Source organism: Copidosoma floridanum, unplaced genomic scaffold (assembly GCF_036245765.1).
Source record: "Copidosoma floridanum isolate Cflo_tuat_1 unplaced genomic scaffold, Cflo_Japanese_pri ptg000030l, whole genome shotgun sequence".
Taxonomy (NCBI): domain Eukaryota; kingdom Metazoa; phylum Arthropoda; class Insecta; order Hymenoptera; family Encyrtidae; genus Copidosoma; species Copidosoma floridanum.
In genome coordinates this window covers 6419126-6431660 of record NW_028321907.1, presented here as the reverse complement: position 1 = coordinate 6431660, position 12535 = coordinate 6419126, and the positions used below count along the sequence as shown (strand labels likewise).

General features: G+C 45.9%; 1 protein-coding gene across 1 annotated transcript; it reads left to right on the top strand.

Moving 5' to 3' along the window:
• The first annotated feature begins 4774 nt into the window (after window positions 1-4774).
• LOC106638740 (uncharacterized) lies at window positions 4775-12223 on the top strand. Its single transcript, XM_014352066.3, has 5 exons — window positions 4775-5514; window positions 6263-7042; window positions 8186-8439; window positions 9014-9710; window positions 10098-12223. Exons 1-5 carry the CDS (start codon window positions 5158-5160, stop codon window positions 10608-10610), a joined length of 2601 nt encoding a protein of 866 aa, XP_014207552.2. The 5' UTR covers window positions 4775-5157; the 3' UTR covers window positions 10611-12223.
• The last annotated feature ends 312 nt before the right edge of the window (window positions 12224-12535 follow it).

Sequence of the window (12535 nt, the reverse complement as noted above, 5' to 3'; positions counted from 1 at the left end):
GCGTTCGATAGATGAGACCGAGAGAGGGGAAAACGCGTATAGGATCCTATACACATCCTGTGAAAAAAAAAAAAAAAAAAAAAAGTGGAAGAATGAACGAAGTTGCAAAGTGCGCGCTTCGCGCGAAACAAAGAGGAAAACGGGGGAATCCCCCGAGCCCTCGACCGAAACTATACACGTACACGTGTGTGTGTGTGTGTGTGTGTGTGTGCCTCACACATCGGTCGATCGTGTCATCGTGCGGTGTGTGACAATATGTAGGTATGTGTGTGTGTGTGTGTGTACACACACGTATCATGTTCTCGCTCCCTTTAGTCATGAAGTGGACGGTTTATACTAAGCATCTCCGATTCTCTCTCTCTTTTTTTTCTTTTTTTTTTTTAACGTTCCCCTTCTTCCTCCCCACGTTGCACCTATATTTACCCCCCGACACTCAATGTTTATACTACGTTTCCGATACCTACACTCAACACGTGTTTCGGCTGATGAGTATTTCGTCTGTATATACGTATAGTACGCGCACGTGCATTTTTTTTCGAGCAGGTGAAAAACAAAGTTTTCTGGAGCACCGGGTCAACGACCTTTCTGCTTTTCCCGGCGCTATGCGCATTCACTGAAATTCTCGTAGCCCTTTTTTTCACCCCGCCCACTCCCGGGATATATATATATATGTATATATCGGGGTACGAAATTTCTCTCGATTCTTTTGTCCCTCTGTATAGTTCGTGCCAAAACTACACGCAGAAAATATTAAGTGGGGTGAGGGGTGAGGGGAGGTAGGTATTTTCAGGTTGACACCCCAAAGTCATATATACAGAAGCGTCGATGACGAGTACGAGCAAAGTATGCTCTCGAGCAGATATCGTTAGAAAAATCGGCCCAGTCGAGTTTGCATGTATGAGTCTGCGAGGCTCATAATACCAGTGCAGAAAAAGTGAGTCATAGCGGAGAAAAAAGACGGAAGCATATACACAAATCAGCCATGTGGTTGAGTGAGCATGCACCATGATGCTTCAAAAAATACTTGCCCCGTCACGCTACGTGAAAACATGCGCAAGATACATAGGGGCGTTGGTTTCTATGAGACAAAAGCTCACTGAGCATTCACGTGCAGGATCGCACGGGGCATTGGCCTTCCTTGCGCGTCGACCATTCAAAATAATGGTAACAGGGGACGAGGAGTGCAAGACCACATGTTAGTCGGTATAATATAGCAAAGAAACTGGAGCGCGCAAATATTTCGCGTCACGAGTGCAAAACTTTCTCTCTCTCTCTCCTCTTCTTTCGTATACTTATTTTCGTGGCAGGAAAAATATAGTTGTCCTACATCCTTCTTGGCAAACGACAAAAGGTCAGTATAGAAGAGGAGAAGCGAAAGCGCGCAATTCCCTTCTTTTCTCGTCTTCCAATAGTGGGGCTAATGTATGAAAAAAATAACAAGGAAAAAAAAAAAAAAAAAAAAATCGAGGCATTCGTTACTCGCTGAATGTAAGAAAAACAGAAGATAAGAACGGACATACCTATACTGTACGGTGCGTGTGTCATCTCATATTATGTTGCAAATATACAAGGAAGGGAAGAAGAGAGGATAGTGTGTTATAATGGGATATGGCTGAAAGGATCCGAAGAACCACAAGACAACAAGTTCCGCGTGTGCAGTGATGATGATTGTTAGCCGCGTCCACGCCGTAGCTCCAAAAACTTGTGGTGTTTTTCTCCCCTCCTATATATACTCCTTCCTCTCTCCGCGATACCCCATACGCATATACATATATAGCTCCCCCATTCCATCCCCCCAATGTATAAGCGGACGAGCGAGCAAAACAACACGGTCCATCTTCTTCCTCTTCTTCTCGTATAGGACGTGCTTCTCGTCGCGCTTTTTTCCTTCTGCCATTCGATCGATAGATGGGTTGGCGTATATGGTATAGTATAACCCTATGCGTGCATTATTCACCACACGTGTATTATAGTATTGCCCCATATTGCGGGCCACGTCGTGCCAAAGTATAATATAGTCGCTTGATCGCGCGCACCTTCTCATGTATACTTATATACTTACCCATCAGCCCAACGAACTCACCCCTTCCCTTAGAGCACGGAGAGAAAAATGAAAGAATCCCCCCCTCCCCTCGTGCACCGATCCTCCTCTACCCCCTTACAGCCGCTTCACCCCTTCACGGCCAGCAGCTCACGTACATATTCAACTACGTAAAAAGAAACGGAGCAGAGCAGACGTGCGCGCGCGCGCGGTAGCCGCCGTCGTCGGTCGGGTCGCTTCATCCTCGCCGGACCAGCCGCGTGCCTGGTGGTGGTGGTGGAGCAGCAGCCACCTCAGTAGGGAAAGTATGTCCACACCGCACTCAACATTTCTCGTTCGTTCGCTTGGCTCGCAATATACCAATGTTCTCTCTCGGATGCTTCTGTGTGCAGAAAAAGGGAGACGACGGGGGGGGGCGATGATATGACGATCGAGCACTTTGTATATTATATACACATATAGGAAGAAAAGAGAGAGAATCGCAGTAGCTTTGCAGGCTCCTCGAGGCTGCCCCTGCCTGCACCACCGCCGCGGCCGCCGACAACAATAATACCTATATATACATAAAGCGCGCGGGGGCCCCCAGACCGACGACGCGCGCCGAGACGACCAGACAGCCGCCGCCGTCTCGTTTTTTCCCAGTCTTCCCTCTCGCTCGCTTGCGCCGAGTCTGGCGGTTCGCGGCTCGGTAGCTCCCCTCGCTCGCGCTATATGTATTGTACCTACACCAATACCATACCATAAATCTACTCCTCTCTGCTGATGCTCTTCGTTTCGTTGTCTACTGTACAATATATATACATAGAGAGAGAGAGAGAGAGAGAGTCCGTTTGTCTGTCTGCTGCGTCTGTCCCTCCATGTGTATATAACTCCCCGCGCTCATCCCCTGATGCTCTCTCCTCGACCTCCTCGTCCGAAAGAATACATATACATATACATATATATATATAAACCAAACCAGCAGAAAGTACAACACGCATATATATATACGTACATGTTGGCTCGTGTCGTGTGTTTGTGCGTCGATCAGAGGGGGAGAGCATCGCGGTATATCCGTGGTGGGGCCAGAGGAGGAGGTCGCGCGACGACGACGACGAAGAGAGAGCCGCCGTCGCCGTCTGGCTAGCAGTTGAGTACACGACGCCGTCTGTGATAACGCACGCACGGTGTGTCGTCGTCATCGTCGTGTGTTCGTGCGTGCGTGATTATATTATATATAAACGCGCGCCCAACACCATATATATAAGTATAGTTGCAGTGATTGATAAACCAGCATCAGAGAGTGTGCGCCGCGGCACAGTGTGCTATTGTTGTTATTGCATGTGCTGCTTGCGAGCTTGTGTAAGTGTGTGATGAGAAGCAGGGGAAAAAAGGGGAACGCAGCAGCAGCTTCGTTGGCGGTGGTGTTGTTGGTTGCTGCTGCAGCAGCCACAACTATAGTGCGACAACGAGTCTAGTGCCAGAAAAAGATTCGATTTGCACCTTTGGGGTGGAAAAGAAGAAGAAAGAAGAAGGACACGGTGGCGACGGTGATGATGCTGGGACGTTATGTCGTTGTCATCTTGGTTGGACCGTCCGTCCTTCGATCGTACCAGCGAGGGCAAAGTGCCGTGTACGTGCAGTGACTGTGATTGTGTTCAGTGCGAGTGCGTTGGGAAAGAGAGGCGACCCCGACGAGGACGGGAGTGCAAAAAAAGAATCTAGAAAAGAGAACAAGCAGACAACAAGTGTTGCTGTTGCGTGTACATGTATAAGCTCTCGAATATCTGTGCGTTCGTGTGTTGTGTGGGCAAGTTTAGTGGAGCATAGCAGGGCTGGTCGTCCTCGTCCTCCTCCTCCTCCTCCTCCTCCTCGTCATCGTCGTCGTCTTGTCGACATGTGCCAGAAATTAGCAACACTGCAGAGCTGTAGTAGCGAGTTTGGAGCAGTAGTAACAGTAACAGCAACAGCAGAAGAAGACGAAGGAGCAGCAGCAGCAGCGCAACAACTCAGGCCAGCGACCCGTACGTCGCCGCCGCCTCTGACCGAACCTGTATTTCGCTCGATCGTCGTCCCCCTGCCGCCTCCTCTTCTTTTGCTGCCTCTGCCTCTTCTGCTTTTTCAGCGCTGCAGCAGCTAAAGGGAAGAAAATAGAGAGAGAGAGAGGGAACGAGCGCGAGCGGCGACCTTCGAGGACGCGCGTCGTCGGAGCCGCAACGCAGCAGTGTATACACACGCGAGAGGAGGATATTATATATAAATACAGGCAGCCCGTAGTACCTGTATACACGAACACGACAGTAGACACACACACACACACATTCGCCTGTCTGGTTATATACCTTGAGACTACTCGCTGTCGCCGCCACCGCCACCACCGAGAGGAGGAGCGTGTGCGCAAAGTCTGCCGCGTTATTACAATTTATCAACCATCAGGTGACGTCAAGTATCATCTAGTGCTCCAAAAAATATCCCTTCTCTTTCATGTTTATATGAGGTAACAAACACAGTGGAGATGAAGATGTTTGGATTCAAATCAAGCCCTCAGCTGCTGAGGGACAGCGTGAGTTCAGGAAGCTGATATTGGACTACATCCTTGAGAGAGGGGCTCTCCTCTCGTGGCTCTTGTGGGCCAAGGAGGCTGCTGCTACTGCTCGAGACTTGCAAGTTTTATCGGAGATAATGTTTGGTCTGCTCGATGGATTGTTGCAAGACTGATACTACTACTACTTGTTACTAACTGAGTGAAGCAATTTTTTGGGGACTTGGTAGTGTGATGCTGATGAATCTTTGCAGTAGATTTAACAGGACAGCAGTGAAACTGATGAAAATGGTGTTGTGAGAAAAATGTAGGTTTTTTTCTACCAGTGAATTAATGTTGAAAATGGTTTTTTCCGAATCATTAAAAAAAGTGCAGTGAAACAAAATTGTTTGGTCTGGCAATTGCTGGTGTTATCATGTAAAAAAGAGTAGCAGTGGTTACAAGCCAGGTTTACAAGTTCTGGACTGCTGTGTCAGTGCAAAGAAAAAGTAACAGTGTATCAATGTTTTACGTGAGAGTTTTGCTCATCTGGTCTTCCTAAATTTATTGTTTTCCTTCGAGTAGTCGATTAATACTTAAGCCAAAACAAGCAACAATGGAGACCCTACTGCCTGGTGATACCAATGCCCAGTCTTATAGTCCACAACTGAAGAATGTATTGAAAACATATCAACTGTCGGCCACAAAGAGCCTACAGGGTCCAAGCTCGGCTCTGCTTGGTATAGATTGCAAGGGAATACTGCAAGATCCATCGGCGTTTCGTTTTTCACCACCCGTCTGTACGGCAGGTACCTGCGGCCTAGACGTTATTGCAGTTTCCGCTGAGCATGTGCCTATCAAAGAGATCGAGAAGAGAGAACCTTCGCCGATTCCCATCACAGCATCTTGTAAAGATCTTCGCCTGGAAGCACCACTTGAAGACTCGGATGATGATCCTCTGGAGAGGCCAAAGGTATTTTAGATTATTTCGTGCTTTGAAACAGTTTTTTTTATTTTTTTTTATGTACCGTATAAGCTGGATTTAATGACGATAGTGTGCACAGGAACGCGAGGTGTTTATCTACGATACTTAAAAAGTATAAGAATGCTGGATAATCGTGTCTTCACTTTGATTCTCTAGTTTGAAAAAGAAACAAAAAAAAAGTTTTTAGTTATCTCTTGTCTTTAGAGCGATTATAGAGAAAAATGATGTCTCATTAAACAACCGTCGAGTCATAAGAGGCGGTTAACTTTTTTCTTTTTCTTTTTTTCATGGACTACGTTTTGTCTGATAGTTTGTGTAAATAAACGTTTGGGTTTTCATTGACAGCACGTGTCGTAAAATTTAATTAAGATCCCAATACAGACATGTTTTTATCATCACGAGTTTCAAAGGTATAGTGCTCACATTCCGTCAGGCAGTAGTAATGTCACCAAGTTACACACACATTTGACTGATTTCGAACAATCAATAAACTTTATTGAAGTAACACACAACAAGTATTTACGCGACTCGCTCTCCGGCTCTATACTTTCATTAAAAACTCTCGACTCGAGTATTTATTTGTACAAAGTTCACCGACTCACGCTTGAAACGTAGCATCATCGAGAGTTTGTGTTATTATTGATAATGACTTAAGCACACAACAATTGCGCAAGTGAACGAAATTAAGGTACATGGAAAAAAAAAAAAAAAAAAAAAACGCAAACACTTGTTGCAGGTGTGCGCGAAGCGCGACTCGGAGTTCCAGATCCCGATCTTCACGGCGCCTGACCAATCGTGCTCGGAGCGCTGCGAGACGGTCCTCGAGGGCGAGCGGATATCCTGCTTCGTCGTGGGTGGCGAGCGCCGGCTCTGTTTGCCCCAGATCCTCAACACCGTTCTCCGGGAGTTCTCGCTGTCCCAGATAAACCAGGTGTGCGACGAGCTCCAGATCTACTGTTCGCAGTGCCTGCGCGACCAGCTCGACGAGCTCAAGCAGTCGGGCATACTGCCCCGCAACGCGCCCTCCTGCGGCCTCATCACCCAAACGGACGCCGAGCGCCTGGTCAGCACCCTCCTGTCGAGAAAGGAGCCCTACCTGCAGCTCGACGACATCCACGAGGAGAAGCGCCGTCTGGTGATGGCGGCAGCGGTGGCCGCCGTCGAGGCCAAGGCGAAGGAACTCGACGGCAAGGAGCCGGCCAAGATCGCGCGCTTCAAGGTCTACCACGAGTGCTTCGGCAAGTGCAAGGGGATCTTCGACGCCGAGTGCTTCGAGTCCGAGGACTCGCCCTGCGTCGAGTGCCTCGAGTGTGGCTGTCGGCTGCCGCCCCAGAGGTTCGTCAGGCACGCCCACGGCTCCCAGGAGAACCGCACCTGCCACTGGGGCTTCGACTCGGCGAATTGGAGGAGCTACCTGCTGGCGGCGCGCGACCAAAGGGACTACTCCAAGGTCGCTGACTTCTTCAAGGAGCTCAAAGAGAAGAATCTCGTGCCCAACACCAAGCGTAAATTGGAGGTGAGCCACCGTGGGCTTCATTTCGTTAAATACATACTATTATTATTATTATATCATGAAAGGCGTGCAAGTACAATTATACCTACCGGCAATTTGAATGAAATGGTTACGGTGTAAGTATACCTGGATCGCGTAAAAGAACGAATGCGCGCCCTCCGAGTCGTGGTCCTTCCCCCCAGGAATTAATTGGTGTTTTGGAAAAAAAAGAGTTTTGTTATTGTAGATGGGAGCTGACACACGACACGGGCACCATGGTATATTACGTTGGTGTATTATTTTTAGAAACGATTCCTCGATGGTACACGCTTATGTATATGAGTGTACGCTTCTACGGAGGCAATAACCCAGTGATATACACTATCCAAAAAAAGATTTACATAGTCTGTGTTTTGCTGCCGCTGTACCCACATTACTTCTCCCTGTAGCTACGAGACTTTATATATGTATGTATATTAACCGTCGCGCGTGTCGCGTTTGATGAACACATTGTAGGTACTTATATGGGTCACACGTGTAAAGTACGACCCTCATCCCTGTATCGACCTCCCGAACGAAATTCAAAACATTTACGCGACACCATGCTCCGCTGCTGCTTCTGATGAGCGCTCGGGTGTTTTCCTTTGTTTTTATTCCGTGATTTGTTTGCTATTTTAAAAAAATACTGACTGCACGAATGAAAAATGAAACAGAACAAAAGTGTTTTTCGCTTTTAGCAACAATAAATAGCGTGAGATCGGCAGGCCAACGACTCCGGTGGATGTACTGATACGAAAACGTTTTTAGAAGAGAGTAAATTCAATCAACATTTGCCCGAGATAACGTCAATCATCTGATTGGAGGCTTGAAAAAAAAAAAAAAAAAAAAAAAAAAACGAACATACGCCGCGTGCATTAATTATCACCCGATACGATAGTTACATCGTTTGCGCGATGAATACTATTAAATATTGATCCAGAAACGCGGGGGGAAATGAAAGAATTCCTTATTTTGACGAATAAGACCGAGCTTTAATCGGCAGTATCGAAGGGAGAACAAAAAATCTAGATTAATTTGAAGAAAAAAAAATTGAGCTCCGAGATAAGAGCACGTTGTTGTTTTATACTCCAAGGTGGCTTAAACAAAACGAACGATTGTCTTTCGCAGATACAGCACGAGTCCGAGAGGCTGATGAAGAAGCTGAAAAAGGACATTGGCAGGGACGAGTTTGCCAGTTTGTACAACGGCAACGGCCTGGCGGGCCTGTACCACCCGGTGTCGGCGGCGGCGGCGGCGGCCAGCGTGGCCGATCCCTTTTTGAGGGCCAGCATGCAGTGGGCCGTCTTCGAGCTGGCCGCCCGCGAGGCCTCCTCGGCATTCAGGCCCTGGAACCCTGTGGGCTCGTGCAAACACAGGGACAGGTGAGAAAGTTCGAGATCTGCTTCACTCATATTATTTTCAAATCAAACACAAGTGGCAAGTTAAGTATCTCTCAGAGAGAGACGGGAGAAATTTAAAAATGCACATCGAGTCAATGCAGAAACGTTGAAAAAAAAAAAAAAAAAAAAAAAAAAAAGAAATCTGTCCAATGAATTGGGATATCACGAACGACGCGCTATCGATCAAAAATTCGTGTGCGCGTCAACGTGGTGTATATGTATACGCGTGTAAAATGCCGTTGCCGTTGACACAAGTGCGGAGGGAAGAAAATTTATCTATCAAGGCTTTGCAGCTAATCTGCATACGGCAATCGCGACAGATTAAAGGCTCTCAAGGCTGTGCGCATAAAAAAGTCAGATTTCTTTTTTTGCCAGCTTGTCATTTGAAAGATTTACTTTGCACAATATTATGAATTTATCGCCACTTGAATTACGTAACCCGAGTTTTTTTTTTTTTTTTTTTTTTTCGGAAAGACGTAATAATTGTCCACTCTCGTGAACAAAAAGTGTAAACGAGTACCTAACCGAAGGCGGCCTATGCGCGTTTCTTTTGCAGCTCACCGCTGGTGCCTGCGTACCTGAGCCGAGGGCCACCGGTGCTCCAGCATCCAGAGCGCGTGGTGCCCATGTCCGAGTGTGAGCGCTTCGAGCCGCACTTCCAGCCAAACGTGGCTCTCGCCCCGATACCAGCGCCCGTCGTGCCACCACCACCACCACCAGCGGGCCAGCCTCTAGCTCTGGTGGCCCCGGTACCGCCTACCATAGTCGCCCCGGTGGTGCAGCCGACGCATCGGCCGTACCATCGCTCGTCGACGCGCCACAACCACATTAGTAGGCACAGGTCAACGAGCCCGGACGAGAAAAAAGCGACCACGGCCTCGTCGAGCACCTCTCCGACGACGGAGGCTTTCGCACCCGTCAGCGTGAAAATCGAAAAGCCGTCGTCGCCGTGCCTACCAGCCCCTTCGGCCGCTGCAGAGCCTGCCTACGTGCCAGCCTCCGTACTGAGGTGCATATCGCCACAGCCACAGGCGAGGGCGTCCCCCGAAAGACCCGAGCCTAAGGTAGTCGTGGTGGCCCCGCTGCCGCAGCCTACTGTTCTGGCTCGGGTCGAAAAGGACAGCCGGATGACGCCCGAGGACAGCAAGGAGGCTCCGGTAGCAGTCGCGACGCCGATGGTGGTCGACACCACTGTCGAGCATCCCGACGACGACGCGAAAGAGGATGAAAATCCTGCCGTGACCTCGTCCACGGTGAGTCGGGTCTCCAAAATTTTTATTTTTGATACTCACTCCTCGCGCTTTTACTTGAATTGCGATTAACTTGCGAGGGACTCGCTCGTGGGGTCTCAATGTATGAGCACGTGCTATCGTAGTATCCGGCGACAAGCCGACGAGCGCAAGGCCCAACAAAGAAACAATAACACACGGGTGTGTATGTTCCTCCTGCATTTGCATGTCGTTGAATTACCGATGACAATCTCCAGTGTCGCGCAAAGGAATTCACGACCAACGGAACTTGACACGTTGACGCGCGCTTGTTTGTTTTTAACGTTTGTCGTGATTTCGTATGTTTTCGTAATTCAGCGATGCGACACCGTCCCAGAAAAAGTAACAAAAACAAACCCGTGAATTTTACAGCCGACGCTAGCGGCGGCCGCAGGATCGGTAGCGGCACCAGTTGTTGTTGAACCAGTGCCAGCCGAGCCAAGCGGCTCCTCGTTGCCGGATCATTGCGAGACCACGGCGGCACCGACGACGGTAGCTGCAGCCCCAGTAGAGTCGGATCTGGAGAGCGAGCTCGAGGAGCGCCTGAAAGCGATGGAGGCGCCGCGGGAGGTAATCGACACCTTGAGGCGCCTGTATGTCGAGCTGTCCAGCTTGAGACTCGAAAACGAGAGGCTCAAGAAGGAGTTGAGCGAGCAGCGACGCTTGGCAACCGAGACTGAGACTGTATTGACGCAGCAGCAACTGCAGGTTGGCAAGTGCGACGCGGCTGACAGCACTGAGGGTAGTGGTAACAGTAGTAGCAACAGTTGCTGTAAGCTCGACGCGGTGCAAATAAGCAAGGTCATTGTGGAGGCTAAGGAGGTGAGCGTAGGGCCGACTGGTAGTAGTCCCTGTACGACGCCTACGTCGGTGGTCAAGGATTAATGAGGGAACGGATGCTTGTGTACTTACGTTCATGATCGTCCGCCTCCGTTTTTATTATTCTCACGTTTTATTATCCCGTTTATGGAAAACAAATTCTTTTGTCACTGCTGTTTTGCGAGACCGAGTTTTAAGCACAGAGTACGATTGTGAGATTATGTCTGCCTTCTGGTCGTTTGGAAAATTATTTTTTTCTCTCTCTTTTCGAGAGCAACAGTTCGGATTCCTCGGGATTTGTTAAACAGTATTCTTAACATTAAATTTGTTTATTCGTTGCGGGTGGATTTCGAATTTTGACAATTTTTTTTTTCTATTAAATGGGGTTTTATTAAATCCCGATGTTGTTTTATTTGTGCAGGGCCTGCAATGCATAGCTTATAGACTAATTGTAAATATAGTTATGAAAGTGGTGCCCTTCGATTTTTTCCGTAATTAATTTTACGAAACCATTCGAACTGTTACTTTCACTGAATAATTTAAGCTCATGTTTTAGTTAAATTAAAACTTGAAAATTCTAGAAGTAAAACTTCTACGAATTATAAAAATGATTTTTTTTTCGTCTTATTCTTCGGTTGTGATTTTATAAATCAAGTGAAAATCGTAGGACTTCAGCTCACGTTAAAAATTTAATTTGAAATTCGGTGATTGAAAAGTGATACATCGTGTTCGCTTTCAAAAAGAGAACACGCTGGAAAATTTATTTACAATAATTTAAATTGGATAGCTTTAATTTCGTTGCGATATAAAAAAGTGCTGGTCTTTTTTTAAAAATGTTTGTATTAAGTTAATTTTATAATTTATTATTCATATTATTAATTTATATTTTGACTGTTTTTCTATGATTTGCACTTTTGCTTTAACGAAGTTTGACTTTTAAAACAATTAAAAAGAAAGTCATTACAAAATTTTCTTGGTTACATGTGATAAACAAAAATAATGAAGAGCTCCAAGATTCTTTCAGTTGTTTTAAGTTTCTTAATTTTAAGAATTTTCATCGAAAAATTATTTTTTTGATCAATTGTAGATATTGTAATATACGAGTTGAAAGAAACAAGCGGAAATAACAAACACACATCGTCTCGTACACGATTAACATTACGATAATGTACGTTTCATCATATTTTTTTTATTACTCATGTTTTCCTTTTATTCCCATGCCATTTCTCTGTTTTATAGTATACATCTAATCAATTCAAATACAAATACGGAGATTCGTACCGACAAAATTTTTTGTATGAATTGACAAAAAAAAAAATCGAACCATTCACGCGAAAAAAGAAAAATGTGAAATAAACCATGATAACTTTATATCGTGTATATTAAGAACAAGCAAACACTTCTCTACTCATAAATATATAAATATACATTTATAAACAAATATATCACATAATAATAACAATAATAACAAAAGAAGTTGAATAGTAATAATAAAAATAAAATATAAGTAAACAATAAGAATAATACGCGAATAAATAATAGTAATAAGTAATAATAATTAATAATAATACAAGAAAAAGTACAAAAACCCTAGGTGCTACGTCGTTACGCTAGGTACGCAAAAGTTCGAGCTTAAGCCGGACGCAAATGAATATTACATTTTTTTTTTTTTTTTTTTTTTTCTTCCTTCATTTCCCTTCTCTTTTGAGTTTCAAGCGACTTGTGCGCGTGGGAGAGATAATTTAAATGTAACACAAAACGATAATCACATACAATATCAACACGTTAAGGCGATCATCATGAAGCAAATAAATACACATATTAACGAGGGGAACGATAAGCCGACGATGCATCGCATCTAGACTGCAGACTTATATGTTATTTCACAAGTGGGTTTGAAAAAAAAAGTTATGAAAGAGTCCGCGCCACCCTTATCGCCGTGCAAAGATAGGGGGATCGAATCTTTTTTTTTTTTTTTTGTTTTTTTTTCT